Below are 26885 nucleotides of genomic sequence, written 5' to 3' on the forward strand. Positions count from 1 at the left end.
AAAAAAGGTATTATGAACAGTCGAAGATACATTCCTTACCCACTACAGCTTTTTCCAAATAATATGCTACCTAGTTTACATTTTATGAAATGTTACACAAAATATATATTTTGGAGAATCCAAAAAAGCCCACAGCAAAATTCCAGATGTGTACATCCTGACAAACAGTTACAAATTACACCTCTTAACCTGAAAACAATTGAGTTAATCCAGTGGTTCTCAAACTTTTGTACTGGTGACCCCTTTCAAATAGCAAGCTTCCGAGTGTGACCGCCCTTATAAATTAAAAACACTTTTTTATATATTTAACACCATTATAAATGCTGGATGCCATGCAGGTTTGGGTTGGAGGTTGACAGCTCGCGACCCCCCATGTAATAACCTCGCAACCCTGAAGGGTCCTGACCCCCAGTTTGAGAACCCTTAAATTAATCTATCATTCAAATCCCCAAATATGAAGTGTTTAATTTACATTTACAGAAACTGTGTGGATTCTACACCTTCCTTAGTCCCATTTGTTGTTCAATTTGCAAAAATCTTGGACAATCATTTTTTTTTGCTGTATGTGCTGTAGTATCTAGACTCTGCAGTCTCATGGTTTAAGATGAGGTTGAAATCTTCAAACAACTCCAATTTTGCTGGAGAATTCAGATACCACCAAAGGAGAGTCATTTTTGTTCTGTCTCCATATGGCAATTTCTGTATTGCCGAGAACTACAACTAACAACACTGTCACCAAGTTTGAGATTATAAACTAGTCCCTACCCTGATTTAGTTACTTATTTATGCACACCTAATTTTCAAAAAAGTGTGTGTAAAATTTTGTATAACAAAGTTCAATGTTAAATAGCAATTTTCTTCTGACCAGCTAAGATAGTACAGCAAGATAAAATACCAGCCTGAAGTCCTCAGGTTTACCAGAGTACTATTTAGCACAGGACCTCAAAGGCCCAAACATGGCCCTGTGCACTCCCCTAATCCCTGACCACCCAAATTTACATAGGCTGATAACTGCCCCCCAAGGAGCCATTATACCAGCCAGTGATCACTGGACAGCTGGAACAATTCAATTACAAACCCTAGCCTAGGCACACCTTGACATAACCCCCTGAGCACCTCCTAGGCCACGAGTAGGCAACCTCTGGCACGTGAGCCGAAGGCGGCACGCAGGCTGATTTTCAGTGGCACTCACACTGCCCAGATCCTGGCCATCAGTCCGGGGGGCTCTGCATTTTAATTAAAAAGCTTCATTTAAAATTTAAAACATTTTTAAAACCTTATTTACTTTACATACAACAATAGTTTATATATTCTATAGACTTATAGAAAGAGACCTTCTAAAAACGTTAAAATGTATTACTGGCACGCGAAACCTTAAATTAGAGTGAGTAAATGAAGACTCGGCACACCATTTCAGGTGGCTGACCCCTGTCCTAGGCCAAGGGATAGGAGGAAGAGGCATATAGCATGGGTCCACACTGGAATTCTCAGCTACCTACTTCAGGCAGATTTACAGAGCCCCTCTACCACTAAAGGACCAAGACCAAAAGATGCATAATGTAGCAATGAATTGCATGCAGGACAAAAAAAAAACCCAAAATAAATACAAAAAACATTATTACAATGAGGACAAAAAAAATAACAAAAACTCAGGAAGATACAGACAGCAAGGTATCTAATACTGTATATCTTAAAAGATGCAGGATGTGTAATATTGTAAGAACTTTGTTATTTAGCATGTTGGAGGAATGGGGGTGCCAGTAAGTAAAAAATTCTGGTTAACTAAGAGGGAGGAAGTTTGGGTGTGGGTGGCGGCATTAGGGCTGGGGCACGGGAGGATGCAGGGTGCCGGATCCAGGTGGCGCTCACCTCGGGTGGTTCCCCACAAGCAGTGACATGTCCCTGCTGCTCCTAGGCGGAAGCACAGCTAGGTGGCTTTGGAGCCAGCACTCAGGGTCGGGGCAGCGCAGAGCCACATAGCCGCACCTCTGCCTAGGAGGCGGGGACTTGGAGGAAGGGGGTGGAATGGGAGCGGAGCGAGGGCGGGAAGAGGCGGAGGGTGGGAGAGCACCCACCCAGCAGAGGGGAAACCAGCCACGTAGGGTGAGTGGCGGGCAGGGAGATGAAGAGGCAAGCAGCGGGCGAGGAGGCAAGCAGTGGGTGGGGGACTGTGGAGGGACACAGCAAGTAAGCAGCAGGCCGGGGGATGAGGAAGGGGGTCGGGGGGGGGGGGCGAAGCAGGGAGGAGCAGGGGTGGACTGTGGGTGGGGCTGATGGCACCCAATGTGTCCCGATATTTTAGCGTGGTGATCTGATCACCCTAGATACAGTACATTTTTTGGGGGGGGGGGGGGGAGTTGATAGCAACACCTATATTTAGATTGTCTTACACTTCCCATTATAAAAGATTCTTGCAGCTTTTTTTTTTCTTCTGAGATTGTCTAACACGTTGATACTCAGACAGAGGCTTGCGACCTGCAAGTGGCTCTTTAACATGTCTCCTGCGGCTCTTTGCAGCACATTATATTAAAACACTGTGTGATTTAATTATTAAGCAATCTAAGTTATTAACCAATCAGGATGCTTTTTCTATGTTATTAACCAATTGTAGTTGATAAAATAATAATACTTGGTCAGTCATTTTGCTGTGAGAATAATTATAAACTAAGTATTTTCCCTGTCATACTATGTAAATATTAATATATAGTATTATAGTAAACAAAACAATGAATTCATGCTACTGTGGCTCTTTTGGGTAATGCGGATTGCTAATTTGGCTCCTGAATCACTGAGGTCTAACACAGCAACTCTTTGCAGCAGGCCTTTCATATTCTCCCATGAATTTCTGCTCAAGTTTGGCAGAATTATACACTTAAAAACTGTCATTTCCATTTTCTTGCCTGTCTCTCTGGTACAGTGCCAAATCAACAACCAAACTCAAGCATTCTAAACAGCCAGGCCCCCACTGCCACCAAAGCAGCAGCAACAGTACACACTGTAATGGGAACACCTGGCAGCAGCAAACAGCGGGATGCATGACAGTGCTAAACCAGGCCGGCATGTGGCCCCAGCTTCAGATTCCCACACCACATGTGGCAAGAACTCCCCCAGCCACAGCAGAGAAAAAGAGATGCGGTCTGAGCTCCCACTAAGCATGAGTGGACCATTTCCATTCCAGGATAACAGCCTACGTCTGCTGTCAGCTTGTACATATGCATATGATACATCTTTAATTATAGAACATACTATTATTTCTGTAGGACCTCTGCTCTGTTCAGTGAACAGCTGGACACATAAGCAGGCATAATTAAAGCACTGACAACTGTAAATGTAGACTTCTAGTTTTCAAGTGAGTCTTGGCAACAAATAACTCTCAATGTAGTTTTTTTGTATACGATAATAAATATATTCAGATTTACATTAAAAAAAAACCATCAGTGGAAGATACTACATACACACAATGTTGTCAAACTAACTGTGGTAAAACAAACATTTTGCATGTATGATTGATTTCTCACGTAGGTGTAGCATTAATATTCAGTTTTCCAATTAAAGTTCCCTGTCCGGTGCACTGGGCAAAAAAAATTAGATGCTGAGAATGGAGAGGGATTAGAGGGTAAAGTAGGGGAAACCAGTGGAACAGACAGTGCAAACCAAGCTGACAATCTACAGGTTGCTGGCTGAGGACCTGCAGAGCTGGAAGAGGAGGCATTTCTAGGGAAGTAAAGGTATTTTGGGAAGCACGAATGAAAAGATGATAGCCATCTCACCTGAAATAGCAGAGGGCATCCCTAATGTTTTGGGATTTGCTGTTTAGTCTCAATATCTCATTATAACCAAAACTCATTTTGAGATGTTGTTGGCAGTCACTGATCTGCAACGTGAGGCAGATGGTCATCTGTTTGTTTAGAGTCAGCTAACAATGCTCTCTTGGAGGCATGCTTTTTTGTTTAATGGGGGCTGGCCATCCCTGAGAAGTTTTGTTTGCTTTGACTTATTTTGGACCTGTTGCATTTACCTTGGAAATGGTAGTCTCATCTGTTGTGTCCAGAGCAGATATATCCACAAAAGGATTGTTTGACCTTATTCAAGTGTTTATAATATTTTCTATAATGCCTTGGAAGGAGCAGAGTTGTTTTTTGGACTTTTCAATATTAATCAGTCACCTTATCCAGTTTTAACGCCGAATATCTTTCTGACCAAATGCTTGGAAACAGCCAGATATTGCTTAGCTTTAATACAGGGATCTCAAACTCAAACCACCACGAGGGCCACATGAGGACTAGTACATTGGCCTGAGGGCCGCATCATTGAAACCTTTTCATACAAAGACACAAAAGGCCCCCCGCCCTGCCCCCACTCCACCCCTTCCATGAGGACGCTGCCCCTGCTCCACCTCTTCCCACCGTATCCCACCCCCATTCCAACCCCTTCCCCAAAGTCCCCGCCCCAACTCTGCCCCTATTCCAACCCCTTCCCCAAATTCCCACCCCGGCCCCGCCTCTTCTCCGCCTCCTCCCCTGAGCATGCCTTGTCCCCGCTCCTCCCCCTTCCCTCCTGGAAAGTCCTAAGCGCCACCAAACAGCTGTTTGGTGGTGGGAAGCGCTGGGAGGTAGGCGGAGGAGCCGGGACATGGCGCGCTCAAGGGGGAAGAGGAGCTTGACTGCCAGTGGCGATGGCGCCTATGGCGGGCCGCAGGGAATAACGCTGCGTGTTTGAGACTCCTGCTTTAATATCTACTTTCCATTAAAAGGAACCACATTGTATCTGCAGGAAATGGTATTATCTGCCATTGATCTGGCTGAGAATCCTAGTGTTAATGAAATCTTGTGCTTGGATACTCCTAAACCCAGACACTTTTTATTCTTTTTTGGAAAGCTATCCCTCAGTATACTTGTCCAGGCTGGAACAGCTCTGGCGAACAGACAGAACTGATGAGACTCCTAGAGGCTGCTGCTATGCAACTTCTTGTCATCTACCTATTTATATAGTCTTTGGAATGGAAAACCCTCCTCCAGAAAGAGAGGTGTTCCTTTCATGAGCAATTAAATTGCATGCATTTTGGGAAGAATAGCAATGTCCACTTCACTCTGATGCATATCATAAAATGTGAACCTGTTCCTAGATGTTCTGTTTTCTATATATTTTTACAACACCTAGCACAATGAGATCCCAATCCCAAATGGGGCTTTGTCTCGCTTTCCCTTTGGTCTTCCTCATCCAGATTCTTTCAGGATGGCTCCTTAGAAGGATAGTTCAAGGAAATGGCAGTCCTCTGGACATGGCCTCTAAGTACTCGGTTAGGGTGTTTCCTCTGAATTTCTTCTACTGAGTAAGGTTCTTACAAGTTGACCCTCTTCTCAGGAAGTGGCAGCACCACCTCCCATACCTCTTGTGTTTGGAGTATTTCCTTCTTTTGGGAGGGGAAGAACTTACGACTCACTAGATCATTTGTACAGGAAGAGAAAAAGACATCTTTTGGACCTTTTAACTGAAGTCTTAGTGGAATACCCCTGACTCTGGAAGTGGTACTAGAATGATTTGGGTGGGGGCGTGTAAAGCAGAGTCCATTGGAAACTAATTTGGGTTTTCCTGATTTGTCTACAGGGGCGTTGTTTCCCTGTCCTGTATATCCCTTTGTGAGGTGGGAGAGGGGTTTTCTACATGGGTACTCAGACTACAGGGGTCAGGCCCAAAATTTTAAAATCATCTCATTATTTTTGAACATTTGGGGTTGGAATGCTTTGTTTAAAATGAAGCATTCAGTTGAGGAAAAACAAACATCTTGACATTTGGTTGATACAAGCATGGGAAGGGATTCTTACCATTAAATATAACGCACAAACTTTTAAGCCACACATTCTTCAGCTATACAATTTAAAAATATGCAAACAACTGTTTACAAAGTTGTAAGATAAGATGTTACTCAGACCTGTAATATATTTCAGACCACAATTGCATTTTGAACTGCTGAAAGTAGGGGCGTTGCCAAGGAAAAGGGTCTGTCATAATTAACTGTAGGTGCACCAGAGGGAGTCAGTATAATAAAAGTATCAGCCTTCAACTGTAAAATTACTAATCCCAGTAATACAGCACATTAAACATGCCATTTGAAATCTATACCAACTTAAACTACCACATATGGCATATCTATCTCATTATCACAGTTTGTGTTTTCATATGCAGAGCTGTTCTAGTTTTTAAACAACACTGTCAAAAAATCACCATTTTATCTGAAAACATGATAGGACTATGAAACAGATTTTAGGGAGAAAATTCCATCCTTCACAAAAGCTCTAGGTCAATGCTGCATTTTTAACGTGCAATGGAAGAAGTCAGAGGTGCTAAGAAATAAGTTTAAATGTCAAAATAAATCTTAACCTTCTCATGTCTAGTTGTCTATCTTTTTTTTGGGAAGGAGGTAAATGATGCTTTTGGCTTTGTAGTAACAAAGACAGGATTCAAGCACAAAATGATTTTCAGTTCTAAGAACTCAAGTTTCTAAAAACAATTCATTTTTTTTTAATATTTCCAAACTACATTTCACTTTAAAGATTTTAATTCTTCCAGTTGAAACAATGTCATTTTAGCTGAAAAAGTTGTTATTGAGCCAAAGAAGTCATTTCACAATTTTGCATTACTCTGTTTAAAAGAACATTATGTAGTAGCACTTGTGCAGTTGCAGAAAAGTCAGACTTCACTTGTGTTCATTCCTCATGTGCAATTTGACCTGACTCCACACAATTGCTATTGTAGAATCATACATTCTTACTGTAGTTCCATACAAATCATGCACTGAATATTTGATTTCAGATTCCCCAGCTGGTGCTCAGTGCCACTTCAGCTGCTCAGTATTTTTTTTTTTTTCATGTTTCTTTGTGTAAGTAGCCAAAGAGCTCTCACTTAATATTGAACACTAAATAGTTTTGCTCCCATTTCCAATTTGTAAACAGTGCTGTGTATTTTTACGTAATATAATTTGTTTCCATACACAGCTTGATTTAACAGTGACATTTTAGTAATCATTTTTTAATGAAAGTCTTTACTAATTATACTGAACACATTTTTGTTCTTGTTAATGAATTCAGAATAAGGATTAGTATAACAAACTCAAGATTTAAATGATGAACTATATTTTCCATCAGGTCAACACGCCATGAAATTATGATCTGATTTAGTTCTCAACATTAGTGGAAATTTTACCATTGACCTCAATAGAAGCAGGATCAGACCCAGCTAGTCAGGCATTCTAGAAGGTTGTAAAAATAAAACTTTGAGTTTACTTAAATTAATGATCATACGTTTTTTTCAAATGAATATCAAGTCCTCGATTCTGCAAACTGACTTCAATAGAACCACTCACATGTTTAAAGTTGAGCATGTGTCTAAATGTTTGCAGGAATAGGGACCAAAAAGGGCAAGTTTCTTTATGGAAGAAATTTAAAAAAACACGCACACACACACACACACACACACACCCACCCACCCACCCCTTGATTAAGGGACACTCATCTTGAAAAAAATTCATGTGTTTGCCTGAAATTGTTTAACCTAGCATTCAGTTACATAACTATGACACCTGAAACTTAGCAACATAAAAACCTTTCAGCTTATAAATCTGACAGCATGTTGTATAGGAACTGTTTCACTACTTCCCCTGCATATTTAACAGATTTCTTTCTTGCTGTAAAATTCCATATAAACATCAGGGCTTTCTGTTTAATATTAAATTTTAAAGAATATTTTTTAAACGAGTTTATGGAAACATTTTCATTGAAGAAACAAGGTTTAATGAAACCTAAATTGACCTAAGAGTGTCTCTTTAAGAGAGATCTTTTAGTAAGAGTTGTTTTTGTTTACTTTTATATTAGGACAAATTTGTTTTAAAAATTATTACAAAATGACCACAAAGAATTGAAAATATGTAATAACAAGATTTCAGAGGCATAAAGAAAGAAAAAGTAATTCTTTCACTCAAGCTTAGAAAACCACCCACATGAGTCAAATAGCTCTAACAAGGTTGGCAACTACCGAAACATGCTTGCAAAGTATTGGTTATATATGGTACATGCTAGTGATTTGTTCCGTTTCTAATGACAGGAGAATTAATTTTTCCTCATTAATAAAATAAAACCTAATCTTTAGTTTAAAGAGACATTGTAATTTCATTTCAATAGCCCAAAAGACAAGATGCACACATTTAGCAGGTTTATGACGACCTACAGAAAATTCCCCTATTCTCAGAAAATCACTGGTTGTAACTGAATATATTGCTAAGTGTTAATTGATGCATAGTTATATACAATATTGTAGGGCTATTTTTGTACTCAATATCTGTATGGAGAGAAAAGTATCCCTCTAATTAAATCTCATACAGCTTTAAAAGGTTGGACCTTTCAGGCAACTTCTATTAAAACTGTTCATGTCTGGAAAAAATACTCTCCTCCTCTGAAGAAAGAAAATGAGAGCAACATAATATCCAGAGCCACTTCCCTAACCATGAATATGAACATTTTTAAAAGAGAAGGTGAAAATCTATCCCCTCCGGCTCTCAATCCCCTCAGCCATTCAATTTCTCTTTTCTGAGTCAAGTTCTGTAGAACTGCAAAAACCTGACATTGCTATTTAATTACTCCCTCATACAACTCTCCCCCAACTAAAAAGAAAATCCAAAATAATCTAAAACACCAATGTTGGGATATTCAGACTGGACATCGATTCCCTCCATCTCAGCAGCACTTACCTGAAGTTAGTTCTTGGGTGCAGAAGCTGACGGGATCTTAGTATCAAGGGAAGAAGAGTCTTCACACATCTCACTGGGAGGCATGGGCAAATGGGAAAGAAATTTTCACTATCACATGTACACACACACACACACACATACACACACCTTGAAAGACATAAGAACTTTCATTCCTTTCAGCTGAAAACCACAGAAAGAGCTAGGAAGCTACCAAGAACAGTATCCAGCACTCCTACTCTGTATGTCAGAATAGGAGTAAAGTGTTAGATCAGGTCTCTCCTAAAATAGTCTGAAGCAGGCCTGATGAAATACCTGGCTTCATCAAGCACAGGCTTCAGAGCCCAAGCTCCAGTCAGACAACTTCCGAGCACTGTCTACGCAGCTATTTTTAGAGCACGAGTGAGAGCCCTGCTTACCCAAGTCTGTTCATCTGGGCTGGGAGGCTCGCTGCCATGAACTATGTAGGCATACCCTAGTAGGTCATTCATTCCCAGAAGAATCAGCTACAGCAAAATCAGGAATTACTCCTCCCAACCCTGGAAAACCAAATTCTCTTCTCAGCTGGAGCAGAGGAGGAAGGGAGGTGATAATCCCCTTAGAATGCAGCATTTAGCATTCAATCTGGTAAAAAAAAAAAGAATTGTTAAGTGAAAATTGTTGCCCTCTAAGAGATTATCACAATGGAACCTGCTTATAGCAGAGTGAAACTTTACATAAAACGAGTGAAGCTTCAATAAACAGAAATAAATTACTGCAATGTACTCAAGTATCTCGGTCTTTCACTATATACTCTTCAGTGGAGCTATGTACCTATTAATCCGAAACCCCCTATCTTATCATCTGTAAGCACAGTAGTCTGCTTTCTCACACAACAAGAACTAACACATCCAAAATGGAATTCTAAGTGGCTACCTCCCAGTTTACCCATAATATATTTATAGTGAATTAAAATATAGTTTAACTGTTACCACTATCTTACAATTAGCGATCTAATATGGTGTTTCCTCTTTGTGGCCTTACTCCCTCTGTAGCAGTGTTCCTTCTTTTTGATACCAAGGACTGGCTTGTTGCCTTCCTAAACTGTGTCGGAGAGATCTCAGGAACCAGTGCTGGTCCATACACGAGTTGTTGAGAAACGCTGTTCTATAGGGTGCAGTTAATACAAAATTTGTATTAGCTACCAAAACTCACTCTTTTTATATATATATATATATATATATATATATATATATATATATATATATATATATATATACACACACACACACACACACACTCTCTCTCTCTCTCTGATAGCAATTACCAGCCTGCTCTAAAAAGATTTAATTCCCAAGAAGAAATAAGGAAGTGTGCTCTACAGTTATTGAACAAGTAGAAAAAAAAAAAACCCAAACCTCATGACTGTTTCATAGTACATGCAATTAACAAAAGAAGAGCTACTTTATAAGTGAAACCTGGAAGACATCTGTAACATTATTAGTTACCAGTAACTAGAGTTTTCTACCTGTATTGACCACACACATCCCAATTTTTAGAGTCAGTTTTACTTTAGATTCTAAGAATAAGAATACATTAAGATATTAATAACAGAGAACTTCGTAGGTAAAGCCAGAGGGACCATTATCAAGTCTGATTTCCTTCATAACACTGATGATAAAATTTCACCCAGCAATTCCTATATCATACCCATAACTTCTGGTTGGGCCAGCACATCTCTTAGAAAGACATTAAATTTTGATTTAAAAGATCAAGTGATAGAGAATTCCCCATATCCCTTGGTAAACTGTTCTAATGGTTTATTGTCCTTACTGTTAAAACTTTGCACTGTAAGATACAGCAACCAGGTCACTACTGAACATTCAGGTCAAAAGCCAAATCCTAAAAATCAGTGGTTTTCAGACACCCAATACAGATACCAAAAGGATATGTGCTCATGATGCTCTCCACAATATAACACTATCAGCAGTTTTGCACAAACTGAAAACTTCAAAGTCAGTTTACTTGGGAAGCCAACAAATATAATAGGTAATGCTAGTCTAAAGAAACATATGGACAGGCTTCTCAATCTAATAAAATCAAGTAAAGCAAAACAACTAAGGACTCAGTTTTGGTCTGTTTGGCTTTTTGGTTTGGGGAGGGCAAGGAGGAGATATACCAAGGCCTCAACCTTCTCCATTTTTGCAGACTGAAATCTGTGCCCACAAATAAGTGCAAGACGAGGCGCTACCATTATATGTTCATCTCATCTGTCAGGCCCCCAAATCGGAAATCCTACCACTAGCACCCAAAGTTAACTGTAGGAACAAAACTGAAAGCTGCTGTCTAACATCACAAACTAAATGGGTTTTCCAATGTAAAAGATGTCCACCTATTGAATTTGACATTTGAAAGGACAATATAGAAGCAAAAAAGTGACAACCGTCACTAACATGTGTAGTCAACTGTTATTTTAAGACCTTAGCCAAAATGAAGCTAATTAGATAACAGTACATCTTACTACCATTACCTATTAGACTATTATAATGCACACTACCTATGGATAGTTTTTGAGAAAGCTGATAACTAAAGCTAGAGCAGAACATGTCTTCCTGATTAAATAGAGTGTCTCATCGAGAACACATAAGATCAGTGCTGTGTCGCTGAAATCACTGTGCACGGGTTATTGAATGAAGGTCACTGTGCTGATTTTAACCTATAATGCCCCAAATGATTTAAGATCTGGTTACGTGAGAGACTGCCTCTTTCTCTATGAATGAGAGAGCGCTGTTTAGCCATGAATTCTCTAGCAAGTCCCGTAAACTCTGAAACACACTTTCCCACATAGACTCATAGACTCTAAGGTCAGAAGGGACCATTATGATCATCTAGTCTGACCATGGTATATCAAATTCCAGATCTGTTAGTCTACTGAACATACTGACAAGTTCCATCTCTTTTCCCTGAACATTTGGGGATAAACTGGATGAAGGAGGGGAAAGAACTTTTATCCATTATTTTAATTATCTTGGCATGTATTGTAGAACTGGACGATGGTCTATTGTATTGCATATTGTAAATTTTAATTAACGTAAAAGCAACGCAAATACTAGATAGATAATTGCAATTTTACAAATCTAAAGGAAAATCTGGTATGCTTGAGGAAATAGTCTGGAGTTTCTTAAATTTGAGTCCTTGACTTTGCAATCTACATATTTCAAGTATACGACTTTTTCTTTAGAGTTATAAGTTCCCAAGTACTCATCTAATGCTTGTACTGCTTTAACAATAATACATAGGCTTCTATACTTAGATTGCCTAACAATTATAAAAGATTCTCGCATCTGTTTTTGGAAGCTCCAATACCTGTTATTTGTAGCAAGTCATGGAAATTCAGCAAAGAGAAAGCTGGAGAGGCTTTTTTTTTTTTATATGGGGGGGGTCCTATGAAATTCCATTCAGATTCAACTGTTATACACTGTTAAAAATTGCCATTTTCCTTCTTTTGTGTTCCTCAAGAAAATGCTGGCAGCATGCCAGAATAACTGAACATGAACATGCTGCCATCAAAGAAACAGCTGCTACAACCAAACATTGTGCTGGGAAGGCATGGGACTTCTCCAGCCTTCACCTACAGGTGCTCTTGGAAGGAAGTTACGCTGGGCTGGATCTGGCACATGGTCCCAGCATTCATCCCTCTCCTTCCTAGGGGCATCACACAGGGCAGACACTCCCCCCAAACTCCTCCCAACCACCCAGCAAACGATGGCAGCAAGCTATACCACCTCTGGAATAACAGCCTTCTGCTGCAAGACAGAATAGCAGTCCTGTAATTCAAGTGGCAGAAGTCTACGCTGTAGTGCTGAAGGTTCAGAATTCAAACTCTGCTAACGATGCCTGCTACAAAATTTAACTTTTTTCCTATTTAAAAAAAAAAAATAGGGCTGTTGATTAATCACAGTTAACTCACCCAATTAACTCAAAAAATTAATCATGATTAAAAAATTAATCACAATTAATCACTGTTTTAATCACATTGTTAAACAATAGAATAGTAATTGAAATGTATTAAGTATTTTTGGATGTTTTTCTATGTTTTCAAATATATTGCTTTCAATTACAACACAGAATACAAAGTGTACTGTGCTTACTTTATATTATTTTTTATTACAAATATTTGCTCTAAGAAAAAGGAAATAGTATTTTTCAAGTTATCTCATACAAGCACTGTAGTGCAGTCTCTATCGTGAAAGTGCAACTTACAAATGTAGATTTTTTGTTACAGAACTGCATTCGAAAATAAAACAATGTAAAACGTTAGAGCCTACAAGTCCATTCAGTCCTACTTCTTGTTCAACCAATCACTCAGACAAACAAGTTTGTTTACATTTATGGGAGATACTGCTGCCTGCTTTTTATTTACAATGTCACTAGAATGAGAACAGGCGTTCGCATAGGACTTTTGTAGTCGGCATTGCAAGATATTTATGTGCCAGATATGCTAAACATTTGTATGCCCCTTCATGCTTCGGCCACCATTCCAGAGGACATGCTTCCATACTAATGACGCTCGTTAAAAAAATAATGTGTTAATTAAATTTGTGACTGACCTCCTTGGGGTAGAAATGTATGTCTCCTGCTCTGTTTTGCCCGCATTCTGCAATATATTTAGTATTATAGCAGTCTCAGATGATGACCCAGCACTTTTGTTTTAAGAACACTTTCACTGCAGATTTGACAAAATGCAAAGAAGGTACAACGTGAGATTTCTAAAGCAGTTTACCCAAGGCTTAAGAATCTGAAGTGCCTTCTAAAATCTGAGGGGACGAGGTGTGGAGTATGCTTTCAGAAGTCTGAAAAGAACAACACTCCGATATGGAAACTACAGAATATGAACCCACCAAAAAAGAAAATCAACCTTCTGCTGGTGGCATCTGACTAAGATAATGAAAATGAACATGCATTGGTCCACACTGCTCTGGATTGTTATCGAGCAGAACCCATCAGCATGGAAGCGTGCCCTCTGGAATGGTGGTTGAAGCATGAAGGGATATACGAATCTTCAGTACATCTGACATGTTACCAGCATTGCAAGATATATAGAAGAGTGCCATGTGAATGTCTGTTTTCACTTTCAGGTGACAGATCAGAGTTCAGCCAATCACTCCAATGAACAAGAAGCAGAACTGAGTGGACTTGTAGGCTCTAAAGTTTTACATTGTTTTATTTTTGAATGCAGTGGTTTTTTTACATAATTCTACATTTGTAAGTTCAACTTTCATGATAAAGAGATTGCACTATAGTACTTGTATTAGGTGAATTGAAAAACAGGATTTTGTTTTTTACAGTGCAAATATTTGTAATAAAAATAAATATAAAGTAAGCACTGTACACTTTGTATTCTGTGTTGTAATTGAAATCAATATATTTGAAAATGTGGAAAACCTCCACAAATATTTAAATAAATGGTATTCTATTATTGATTAATTGCACAATTATTTTTTTTTAGTCAATTGACAGGCCTAAGAAATTATGTAAAAATATTGGAAGAAAAATGTTTCAAGTCATGAACTCAAAAGACAGAACATACCAGATTTATGGTTGCCTGCATAACCTTATTTCTCCCCCCTTATGTGTATGCATGTGACAGAGGGTCTCAAACTGGAGGGTACACAATGTAGTCTGGGCGGTGGGAAGAGCTTGGTATGAGAAGCTTGAGGAGGGGCAGAGAGCAGTGGCTGCTGGCTGGGCACCCAATTCTGTAGGCAGTGCTGCTGGCGGCGGTACTGCCTTCAGAGCTGGGCGCCCGGCCAGCAGCTGCTGCTCTCCACTGCCTTCAGAGACAGCGGACAGATGCCCGGGGGGGTTGTAAACTACTACAGACACAAAGAAGGGGGGTGCACAATAAAATAAGTTTGAGAACCACCCCATCATGACACAGTGTAATTATATGTTCACATCCTGTCCCTCCTCTCACCCCACCCCGACCCCCAGATAGAGAACTGATTCATTCAAGTCACACATTGGACACACAAAGGGAGCAGAATTAAGGTTGAATGGGCAACCATAAGACTGGCATTTTCTAACTTTCTAGTGATTCAGTTCACAACCTATGTAACTATAGATAAACAGAACACACTCATTTAAGTACTTTTTACCAAATGTCTGCAGATCAGAGTTAAGTCACATTGGTGAGGTGATAGGAAGGAAACTTTGTCTGCTGGCTAGGCTTTACCTAGTTCTATAGATAGAAAACTCCAGTCTCCTACACTGTCAATACAGCATCTTTTAAAAGAACTGGAGTCACTAGTGTGTAATTTTTGTTAATGAGTATTTTTCAAGAACTCTGGGGGTGCATAATATACTTCTTGATCCAAGCCGAATAGGTGCCACTCTAAAGGAAGGGAGGGAATTGCGGGGGGGGGGAAGGGAGGGAAAGAGGTTGTCCTGAATTTCAGAAGCTATTTATGAGGGAAATCACAGGTGCACTAAATGTCACTTAACTAGGCACAAAAGGAGTGCTTTTAAATGGGAACAAAGACACACACAGAGGGTCTTTGTGTACTAATGTAATTAATGACTGACAATACAAGGACTCCAAATGGTGAAATATTATAAGTGGCCATAAATATCATTTTAGTTCTGCATAACAAATGATCTTACCTGAGCGATTCTCAAAAAATGTCAAAACATTGATTGTGTTTTTCATCTGATCCTGTCAATGCTGAGATGACAGGCCCTGCAGGATGCAGTAACAGATCAATGATAGAAAACAGATGTTTAGTCTTTCCACAGTGAAAATCTATAAGACCAAACAAATATAAATTTTTGTCTGAATATCAGGCTTCCTTATAACCAAAAGTTACTTCTAAATATGACAGTGAATATTCACACTTGTACACTATTTCTCTTCCTTGCTTGGAATAATCTGAACAACCCGCTCCAGATCCTCATATCTGAGGACTCAGTGTTTGTATTTTTACAGAGTGCCAATATATGACAATTAACCTGGTCCCTGACTCACATAAGTGGTACTTGCAAGGGCTATATTGGGCACATAGCCTCAAAAATTTTACCTGACCCAAGATTCTTTACAGATGAAATACGGCATTTAATTGATAAAAGAGTAAATATAACTGGGAAATAAATATTGAAAAGAAAAAGGTCATGTCATCAGTAATCTTCCAACTGGAAACAGACTTAGATACCAGTCCCAAAACGTTGCCCTTAAATGATCATTGACATGGGCTCACCATGTAATTTCAAAAGGAACTTAGTTCTTAAAAAATTTCCTTAGCAAGAATACTCAGTATCAAATAATCCTCACTATAAAAAAAAATGTAGCCACATTTAATTATGGAAGATGTTAGGAGAATAGCAAGTTAATTGAATAACAGGTATTGAATTTAGATGGTTGATAAGATACCAGTTTCTAATAGTAAACAGAAAAGGTAATACCAAAAGTGAACATTTTAAAATACAAGGTACTCTGACAAAATGTTTTTCTTCAGATGAAAAAGCACAAGAGCAATGTAACCAGTCTTTATAAACCTCTGAACAAGTTGAAATTAGGATTCATCAGGTTTGCAAAATTAGTATTAACTGTGTATACAGAAAAACAAAACAAAAATAATGGAAAGGCGTAGAGCCTTATTAACCAGTGATCTGACATTTAAAAGGGGTCTCAGCTCGACACTATTTAGATATTTCTGTGTTGGAGTAATAGAAAGCATACATAAGGAACTTGATATAATTTCCCCACGGCTGTGCCACAGAAGCAAAGAGGAGGGGCTGTTAGCCTCAAAGGAAAATAAGACTAATACTAAAGAACTGAAATCACAAACGTGAGTTTATTCAGACAACAAATTACCAAATTCCAGTTTAATATGATATACTAAAAATATGTAAAGAAAATGCTGTACATAAATCAGAATTAAACAAGTCAAAGCATGCATTTAACATACCCCACTGCATAAATATTTTACAGTAAACCAGGAAGGAATTTTAAGTACCCAAATAAATGGATCATTCAAACTACAATAGAAATGTGAAGTTAATTTTCCATTAAATATTTAACTATGTTTCTTTTTAATTCTCATATTTCCCTGTCTCCCACCCAACTTGTCTGAACAATATAGATATTTCATTTATACACAATTATACTTCTGTTTTTATTTTGGCAACAAGAATATTTTTGTAAAGTCCACTATTCTAGCAATTCAAAAATCATAGTTATCAACTTTATTAATTCACAGATAAAGGTTTTCCTGTTTACCAAACCTATTAATTACAGCTTTAAACAAAAGTATGTCAACATTTTACACTAGTATCTAACAAATCCAAGGCTGAAACCAAAAAGGCCCACCTACAAACATAAGCATCAATAAGGAGGACTTAAAAAGCAATCTTTCCATTTCTGGTATGTATTGCGTTTTATACCATGACACTGCAGCCTCAGAGGGTCAGATTAATTAAGATCAACAGCAGCTGCAGTGCAACGTGAGAAGCACGCTACCACAGTTCCCACCAGTCCAGCCCAATTACCTGCAGCATTCCAGCACTGGACAACTGACAACCCCCATGCTCTTTACCAAGTCATTCACTCCCACTGGTCTACTGATAAATGTTAAAAACAAGCTAACCTCTTTTTGAGAAGGGCTACAAAGTGGAGTGCACCTGCTGCAAGCTGCAATGATGAGTCCCAGAGAGATGTTTGTCAGTCAGATCTCTACAGATGTTGTTTAACTTCATACTAAAGCTGTATCCAAAGATGGAAATGAGAAGGCAATCAGGCACAAACCCTCCTCCCCAATCCCCCCCACAAGTTCTATTTCTAAAAGCTGTAGCCTGACAAACTTAAAGTAGAGGGTTTTTTTTTGTTTCCTAGCCACTGAAAATAGGTGAGATTAAATTTTGTGGTTAACTACAGCTAAGAATACTGACATCCACGATATTAATTAGCAAAGAATCAAGATCACTAAGGTCCTGTTACATTAATGTATTCAGGATTTACCTCCATTTAAAAAAATAGCATGTTTCTCATATTACAGAAGTTGAGGCAAGAAGATTCTCTTAAGAAAACTGAATTGCTCCTGCCTCCACAACCAACCAACCACTGAAATGCTATATGGCAATTTTGTATTGTGTGCAAGGACGAAGATTGGGGGAAATGGTTTAGACTGTCATTTTTATTCTTATACAAAATTATGTTGTTTTTCTTAAAATGATTTTCCCCCAGAATTCTGCAGTGCTCCAAAATGAGGGTGTAAAACACAGGTTTCTGCTGCATCCATTCAATTTACACATAACTTGACTATAAGAAAAAAAACAAGTTCAGTATATTGTCATTAGGAACCCTTTAATCTACTTCTAAACCATAAAACATTCTCTGATAGAGAAGTTCTATCGCTTAATAAACAACAAGAATAAAGTTGGAGGTGGTTTTCATTTCCATGTGATGATCTTAGAGTTTTGTTCATTATTCTGCTATCTTTATTTCGCATAACAGGTTTGTATGAGTATTATTGTTAAGAGTTAGCTAGCCAGTTCAATGCAGCACAAAAAAGTCTACATAATTGTTACTTGTTTTCAATTTTCCTTTTTACTATTTTTGAAATTGCAAAGTCACTCAATAATTCAGCAAAAAGTCAACCAAAGACCTATTCAGCTAACACAGTAAACCCTTTTCTTAGGAAAAAAAAAGTAGATGCATAACACCTATAGAACATGAAATCATTAAAACTACTATAATCCTCTTCCAAATGAAGGGAAATTAGTAAATAATAGATGCACAAGGGAACTAGATGTATAACTCTCTCTAGATCATAGTGAGTGCAGACATTCATTTGCAGTGTCCTTTTGAAAGTAAAATATTGAGGATCTTTCAGTTAGGAAGCTAACTTTTTTTTTTTTTTACATTCTGTCCCAGTAACCAGGCAACTGACAGCTGTCCTATTGAGCATTCTCCCTCTGAACAGCTGGCAATCAACCCTTGGCTTTTTACTAGTAGAAAGCTAAGAAACTAGAACAAGTCTGCAAATCTATACAGCTGTAAGAGCTCTATCCTAGAAACCCTTACTTACATGAGTAGTCCTTACTCATACAATTCTATTGTTGTAAATAGGATTACTCACGTGAGTAAGAGTCTGCAATATAGCTTGTCAAGCCTTAGAATTTATTTATTTTTTATGAAGTCCTTACTTTCTCGTTGACAACGTTTCAGAAATCTGTGATAAAATTCTCAAGTATCAGGAAACAAAACCCAAGACACATTAATACCCCAAAATGCTACAAGCTGAACTATTTTTCTTATTCCATAATTCTCTTCTCTAGGTCTTAAGAAATAACATTTTCTCTTCATTTTGAATGTTAATACTAATATAACCAAGTAAACTATTTGCAGTTTTGTTTTTTTAAAGGAGTTAGATGTATTTTTCCAGTGAGAACCTACTAGTTTCTAAGCTAAAAATTAAAAATGTTACACCTCCTTTATTACACGAAGGGGAAAAAACAGTGGGGAAACAAGCTTGATGTAGCATGCCTTCACCCTGCCTAACGCAGTATAATATGAGTAATGAAGCTAGGTTTATTCACTTTAAATGTTCAGTAAAGTTGTGAACATTCACACTCAATTCACTTTCAAGGTTTTGAAAGTCAACACACAAAATACTTTTCAGAGGACAGTCACACCAAAGATAGCTGTAAAATCATCTAAATAATGCATGAATTTAAAAAAAAAATCTAATTTTCACATGCAAGATGAATGCCTAAGATAATCCACTTAGTAAATACAAAACAGCATTATCATACACAAAATATGTTTTGTATACTTTGCCTTTTTTTTTTTTTTTTAAGTGTACATTTTGATTGTACGGAAAATAATTCTTCCACCTTAAATGTCCTATACCAGGTTTGAGGACTACCCGATTAGAATTTTGTCTTTCATAAAATAAAAAGGAGCTAATCTATTAATTAAGAGTAATAAAATATCTTAGCCCCAATTTCATCTTCATATCATTTTATCTATATTCTATTTCAGTTAGCATATTACAACATATTTGAAAAACCATGAACCTAGCTCAAATTCACCCAAGCACTAAGCTTCTGAAGCTAGGAAAGATCCTGTTGCAAGATAAACAATGTGATTATATAATTTTACATAAGAAAGAAAGAGTAAAGACATTCACTAGCAATGGTTTAGGAAAACAAGGAGGAATATACCTAGAGTGGTTTTCAGGCCAGCGTTCTTTATATTTCTGAAAAATGGAGCACTGGATAAAATAGTGAGTTCAAACATGAGAAAGTATCACCTTGTGATTCTCTTTTTACACTATGCAAAATTTAAGTGTACACAAAACTCCAACTTTTCATGGCAACACCTTCTTTAAACAGTTTACTTAATTAATAATTAGTATCATGGCAAGATCAGTATTTCAGATTTTGGATTAGAAGCCGCTTGCCAAAAATAGAATTGGAACCTTGTAACAGAAAACGTTACTCCCACATTTTTAAAATAACATACAGTTAGACAATTTCACTTCAGATTTATTTGTCTAGGTAGACAATAGGAATAGAAAAGATTCATACATAAAATATACTCTAAACAAGATGACCAGAAAGTAGAATTGTATGGGTCAATACAATTTTGAAAAAGTTACTTGATAATCTAGAGGGAAAGTGTCTTGCAATAGCAAGAGAAATAGGATTTACCAAAAAAAAAAAAAAAAGCCTGCTGATATGATACAACAGAAGACACACAACTGTTGTTAAAGCCCATGAACTGTCTTTTACTTTGTTGAAATAAACCATTTAATAAAAAGAAATACTTTAGAAATACATGCTTCTTTTCAACTTCTAATAATTAGATCTCTCTCATCTTAATTCTAAAGCTACCGTAAATAGTTTTCTTAAGCACAAACATAAAAATGATTCTGACAGACTTACTCTGCATACTGAATGCCTGTACAATAAGAAACCATGAGATCACACAGTGAAGAACTCGTGACTTTAATATACCAATTCTTCTCCCTTCCAAATCACCTACACTCTTAAAAGTTGTGCTGAACTTTCCCTTTCAGTTACTCCTCTCCTTCCCACTAAAATTTAAGCTTAACAGCAACCTCACAAACATAGTGTTTGCAAAACAGATATTTAATGTAACTATAGATATAAGTTAGTCAACATGTTAAGGAACATATATACACCCAAGTAGGTTTTCAGATAACTGCATACTTCTATTTAAAAAAATCCTCAATAATATGAATCACAGCCCTAAATTTTGGACTAGTATAAGATTAGCAGGGTTTTTATCCCTCATGTAAGAGGGCTGGAAGAAACCCAAAAAAAGTCATCAGCTTCGAGAATTCCAGGACCTCAGAAAATTCCACAGGCTCGTGGACAAATGCAAACAGAAAGACTAACAAGATCCAGCTACAAGAGAATCCATTTTTCTCATCTGTCCATGCTGTAGCAAATAACAGTCCATCTTAAATTATGTCTAAATCATTAATTTGCTAAGTGACCTACAGTGTGGCTACATATATAAAACAGATTGTGTAATGTCTAAGTGGACATTGATCTATACTTGGTAAAATTAAACTGTACCAAGTCTTCTCTTGTCCTGGTATTTCCTTCAGAGAGAATCTGTTTACGTCACAGAAACATTAGACATTTTTTTTATTCATCTCATTCTGGTTTGCCTAATTTTTAATTTTCAAAGGACACTCCTGCTGATACTGCTGTATCTGCACAATTTACAGAACAAAAAAGTATGTAATTCTGATTTAATCAGAAAAGAATAAAATAACTATGTTAGAGTACTGAACAAAAGATATAATCTTTGGTGCATCCTTTCCAACTCACTGTAAATAAACTATAGTCAAATGAAAAGGCATATAATTTAGTATTTGGAATACCCTTCATAAACACCAATTTTCTGTAACATCCTTGCACATCTGATACCACCTCATGTATAATGCAAAGAATCTATTTCATTTTCATCTATTGACAGTGAATTTAATTTACCATTGCAGCTCTTTTCCCAGATTACGTTATTAATTCCGCAATCAGGCTCTTTTGAATGATTTTATTTCTCCACAGAGTTTTCACAATTCTGCACTGATTTTTTCACTCTAATACACCTTTCAGAATATAAGAATTGTGTTACCAAAACTTTCCCAAGGCAAAAAAAGTAAAGGCAAAACAACAAAAGTTTCTGAATGACAATGAAAATCTAAACTTGTCCTTTTAATTGTGTTAGTACATTAGAACGCTATAAATTGCATCCATAAGGCAGAAAAATAACAGGTGCATTTTCCATTTCCATATCAAAATGACAATTTCAAAATCATTACAGTCTTTCCATAGAGAATAAATGATCCACTTCTGCTTGACAGTGAAATAGAGTGGACAGGAAACTGAAATACTCCAAATGCTCATGCTCTGCTTACACTCATGCCAGCTGTCTTTGCTGTTTTAGAAAATTCAGTCATCTTGCTGAATTAGCTCACCAAATGCAAAACAGCTTTATCTTCTCTACACAAAACAAATATCAACAATATCTAGGCACCTCAGCTCTGAATTACTAGCCACAGTTCAAAGTTGCAAAACCAGAACACTGGCAAAATGATAGCTATGTAGTAAGTTATTAGCAGTCAATAAAAAATTAGATAGATTTCAACTCAGACTAGAAGTCCAATTACTAGATACTAATTTGTTAATCTTTAGAAAGAAAGTCAAACTCTACATGGAACCACAGAAATATTTTGCAGAAGTTCAAAATGATGCAGATCATTATGCATGACCTGCTATTTATAACATTTTGATCAAAAATGAGAAAAGACTAATAACAGGCATTCTGTGCATATAAATATTGAATGCTTTGTTGTTTGCGTAAATACAGTATGCACAAAACACACTTATTTTCTTATTCATCTGAAGTATTATATTTCCTTTCATAACATTATAGATTTTCCTTTGTAGTCATATTAAACACAATCTAAAGAAAACATCTGAAGAGCAGTAGCACTTGTCCTCTTTACTTCACTCCAGGGCCAGTGAACAAACCAATGATGCAGAAAGAAGATATGTAATGGATTTAAAGTAAATGGCCCATTCTTTAAGAAACAGCCTCTCATTTTTATTCATTCTAGCTTAATTGCCTTACAATGATACCTGAAAACTTGATAAACACACCCATTTTTAATGCCAGCTGTCAGAGTTGGTTCTTTAAAAGTAGATTTTTTTTGTAATAAAAAGTGCTCAGAAAATATATTCACAAAAATGTTCCTACAGTAATATTCTAAATAACTTTAGCCACACTTTATGGCCACTAAATTATTAGATAATACCCAGTCAATTCCATAAACAAATTAAGATAAGACTGTTCATATGCTCACTGTAACATGTTGTAGTGTACTTCTCTGCTCAATAATGTTTCCGACTGCACTGAGATTACTCTTCAATGCATAAACCACACACATCATGTATGTATTTCCCTAGGGATTTAAAAGTAATCTGCTAATATTTGCACCTACCTGGGTAAAAATCTTTGGATTTAGACAGCTTGATGGTCGCCCCCGTCTCTTTCTGCAACTGAACAATTGTCTGTCCTCCCTTCCCAATTATAGATCCAGCAGCATAACTAGGTATGAGGACCTTTAGAAAATACTGGCCATCCTCTGAAAAATTGAGATATGCAAGGTTAATTTGGTTTACAAAACGTTTGTTCTCCACCATGCCCACAAAACAAAATCAGTAAATAAGTGAACATACCTATTAATATGTGTACAACTATACATCTAACCAGTTGCATCGTTCTATAAGAAATGCGTGGAATATGCATTTGCCATTTTAAAATATGCATTTGTCATTTGCCATATTCACTCTGTGGAAATTAAAGAATCTATACATTTTCCTTAATTTTCTGAAAGCATGAAAACAAATGACAAAATTGAGTTTTATTTCTGAAGGCGGAATTGTTCCAGTTCTATCTGTGGTTACCATGGTACAATGAAACGAATTGACCCCTTCAAAAAAAAAAAAAGGTGTGCACAAAACGTGCATGACAACAAATCACAATCTTCCCTAAAAATACTGCTACAGAAATGCCAAAACTTTAAAAAAAAAAAAAGGAAGGAATGATAAAGTGATGGGCTCTTTGTTTGACATTAGCAAATGCATGAGAACAGCAATTACCTATTGCCTGCTTTCTTCTTAAGTGTGCAAAACAACTAGTCTCCTACCAAAAACCCACCCAAAACGTGGAGTTTTATTTTCCAAGCATTTTAGCCACTGCCAAGAAAACAACTCAACATGGTTTGGATGGAATCACTTGCCTAAGTAATCCTGATGTATTTCTTTAGCACTTCTTAGACGACAGTGATCTCTTTTAAGCTCATTAATTAGAAGACATTAAGAAGAATTTTTCCCAATTGATCAAAAGCTTAAATCACTTATTTTAAATACACCTAAAAGTAATAATGCCAATCCGGATTGAAAAACCACAATCAGAACGGGAAAATATATACAATGAATTAAACGAATGCTTCCCAGCCACATTTTGCAACTGTGCTCCCTTCCCTTACTGATCCAGCAGCAATGAGTCTAAGGACCTTTAGAACACTGGCTCTGAAAAAGGTGAAAGCTATACAAGGGTAGTTTATTTTTATGACTGGAAGTCCTGAAAACCAATCTCCAATTTGATTTAATCTCAACATTTTATCATAAAATAAAAGTTCTCTATAAAGTTTGTTTAAAAAATAAACAGGAGCTCCAGCTCCATCTCACTTTCCCTATGAAAGGGTATAAGCATCCCAAATAGTGCAGATGGAATACCACAGTCCCCATTTATATTATATATAGGTTCAATACATTATAATACAGACTGCTTTTCTTAATATTGGATGAATAAATTCACCTCTGCCTCGGTGCATTGTTATGATGACTCCAGTGCAAATGAATAGAGGAGATGCTAGTCCCGTTATAACTCATCTCATCCAGGAAGAGCAAGATGTTAACTAACAAGTCACCGCACCAGAGACAACTCCCCCCACTCCAACACCCCCCAACCCCAACAAGCCAAATCAATGCAACAGTGTCACACTGATTGATAGACGAAGTGAGGCCAAGGAAACGGGAAACACCGGTCAAGATTTAAATCCAGCTTGTGAGCCAGCGGATGGAAAAGGCGGAGAGCGCCTTCGCCATCCCCCTGCCTCCCAGCTATCATTTATTTATTTATCTTCGCCAACGTATCGGGAGGGTGCTGGGGCAGCAGGAGCCCCCTATGCCCACTCCAGCCCCTGTAGGGTCACGGCTGCACACCCACCCCGATGGATATTAAACCCCAAAGACTGCTAGATGCTGAAAACCGACGCCATTTTGATGAATGATAAGTTTAAGGCTGCTGCACCCCGGGAGTAGTGCCCCCCCCGCGCCGGACGGAGCCCCCTCCGCAGCCTTCAGCGCGGACCCGGTGCACAGAGCCGCTTCCCCGGCCGGCCCGAGCCGCGCTGCGGGGTCAGGAGGTGGCTGTGTCCAGCAGGCGGGTGAGTCCTCCCGGGGTGCAGCCTTCCGCTCCCCTCCGGACCCCGGCCCAATGGCGCGGCCCCGTCCGCGGGAGGGCAGGGAGCCGGGTCCCGGCAGCTGCAGGCGGCGTAAGGCTGGTTCAACCGCTCCCGTGAGTACCGGGCGCTCCCTCCCGTCCGGTTTTTACCCGTTTTGAACAATTGTGCCGGAACCCCGGTGAATTCTCCGGGGCAGTTCAGCCCCCCCGGCCGCCGGGAAGGGCCTCCCGCCGGGGCAGGGAGACAGGTAGGAGGGAAGGTGGGCGGGCGGGAGGAGGGTGCTGCCGGGGGAGGGGAGATACCCACCGCCCGTGTTGGTCCTCTTGGTGCTGCCGGCTTCGGGGGGCGCTTCGAGCGGTCTTTTGCGGGAGTCCGGCGGGTCCAAGTCTATGGGAACCCCGGTGTGGGTCCCGTTCTGCTGGATGGGAGCTGCCGCCATCATGTTCGCCGCGGCCAGGAGCAGAATGGTCTCTTCCTTGGGGAGGCGGGGGGCCGGGCGGGGAGGGGACGAGGCTCGTCCCGTTCTCTGTCCCCCCTCGGGACGGCAGAGCTCCGCGCGGGGTGCCGAGGATGCTCTGGGGCTGGCGGGGCTGGCCTAGGGGGGGAAAGGGGAGAGCAGGCGGCGGGACTGGCCGGAGGAGCAGCTGCAGTGCAGTGCCAGGAGGAGAAGGGAGACGGGGGGATCGCAGGGGGGAGAGGGGAAGCGAAAGAGTGAGACAGAGGAGGAGGAGAGGAGGGAGAGTGTGAGTGGGAAGGAGGGGAGGGGAGAGAATGAGTGAGACGGGAGGGAGGGAGCGATGGGGATGGCAGGTGAGCCAGCGAGTGGGAGTCTGCCAGAGGATTCACGCTGCCTCCGTGCCCCCTTCAGTCTCTCCCTGCTCTAGTCCTGCGCCGGGGGCTGGTGCGGCGCGGCTGCTGGTGGCTGCTCTCGGGCTCTCATTCTCGCTCGCACTTACGGGGCTGTGCGCACCGGGGTGGAGGCTGCGCCGCGCCGCCCTCAACCCGCAGCAGCGCCGCCGCGCGCACGCAGAGCTTGCCGGTTCCTCCGTGCAGCGGGGCCAGCCAGCCTCAGCAGCAGCTACACACAAGGAGGGAGAGAGACGGGGGAGGGGGCTGAGAGTGGGGGAGTGGGAGGGGTGGGGGGGGCATAAAAAGAGAGGCGGGGCTTCTTGGGAAGATAGGCGGGAGGCTGAACCAATCGGGGGTGACGAATGTGAGGTTCGGATTGAAGCGCTTAGCCAATCAGAAAGGGTGGGCGGAAGACTAAAAGCGGGGGGGGGGCTGAGGGAGCTGAACAGCACACTGGGGTGGGTATGCGGCCAGTGTGCCCGCTACCCCGGCGGCTGGAGGGCATGTGGGGAGCGCGCCCTCAGGATTAGAGCTAACCTCACAACACAGACGCTAACAAGTACCTGAAAAGAAGGTGCCGGTGCTTAGGGAGTGAAGACTGAAATAGCCGGGAAACGTCCTAGTTAAGGTTTCCCTCGTTCATCCGCACTATTTCTAGGTTAATGTCTTTCCATACAAGAGCATAACTATTTCTCCCACAGTGCAATAGGATAGTACACAGGTTTTTTCCACAACCTTAGAAATCCACGTGT

At 39.4% G+C, this 26885-nt stretch overlaps 1 protein-coding gene and 1 long non-coding RNA gene across 5 annotated transcripts in view; both read right to left on the reverse strand.

Annotated features, from left to right (window-relative positions):
- The window catches only part of LOC128835934 (uncharacterized), a 59847-nt gene extending 50486 nt beyond the window's left edge, over nucleotides 1-9361 (reverse strand). The window contains exons 1-2 of the long non-coding RNA XR_008444714.1: nucleotides 9160-9361; nucleotides 8744-8816 (exon numbers count right to left, since the gene is read on the reverse strand). This is a non-coding gene — a long non-coding RNA (uncharacterized LOC128835934). The remainder of the gene's footprint in view (nucleotides 1-8743; nucleotides 8817-9159) is intronic.
- Nucleotides 1-26381, reverse strand: part of NOVA1 (NOVA alternative splicing regulator 1) — a 224726-nt gene extending 198345 nt beyond the window's left edge. The window contains exons 1-2 of one of the 4 annotated variants that reach the window (XM_054025850.1): nucleotides 25591-26381; nucleotides 23254-23397 (exon numbers count right to left, since the gene is read on the reverse strand). In XM_054025850.1, the coding sequence (XP_053881825.1) occupies nucleotides 23254-23397; nucleotides 25591-25726 (280 nt within the window). In that variant the 5' untranslated portion in view covers nucleotides 25727-26381. Of the gene's footprint in view, nucleotides 1-23253; nucleotides 23398-24635; nucleotides 24688-25433; nucleotides 25508-25590 lie in introns of those variants that run through there. The other 3 variants (XM_054025849.1, XM_054025853.1, XM_054025851.1) reach the window with 3 other exon arrangements.
- Nucleotides 26382-26885: the final 504 nt, after the last annotated feature.

This window comes from Malaclemys terrapin, chromosome 4, assembly GCF_027887155.1.
Source record: "Malaclemys terrapin pileata isolate rMalTer1 chromosome 4, rMalTer1.hap1, whole genome shotgun sequence".
In the NCBI taxonomy this organism is placed as follows: Eukaryota; Metazoa; Chordata; order Testudines; family Emydidae; genus Malaclemys; species Malaclemys terrapin.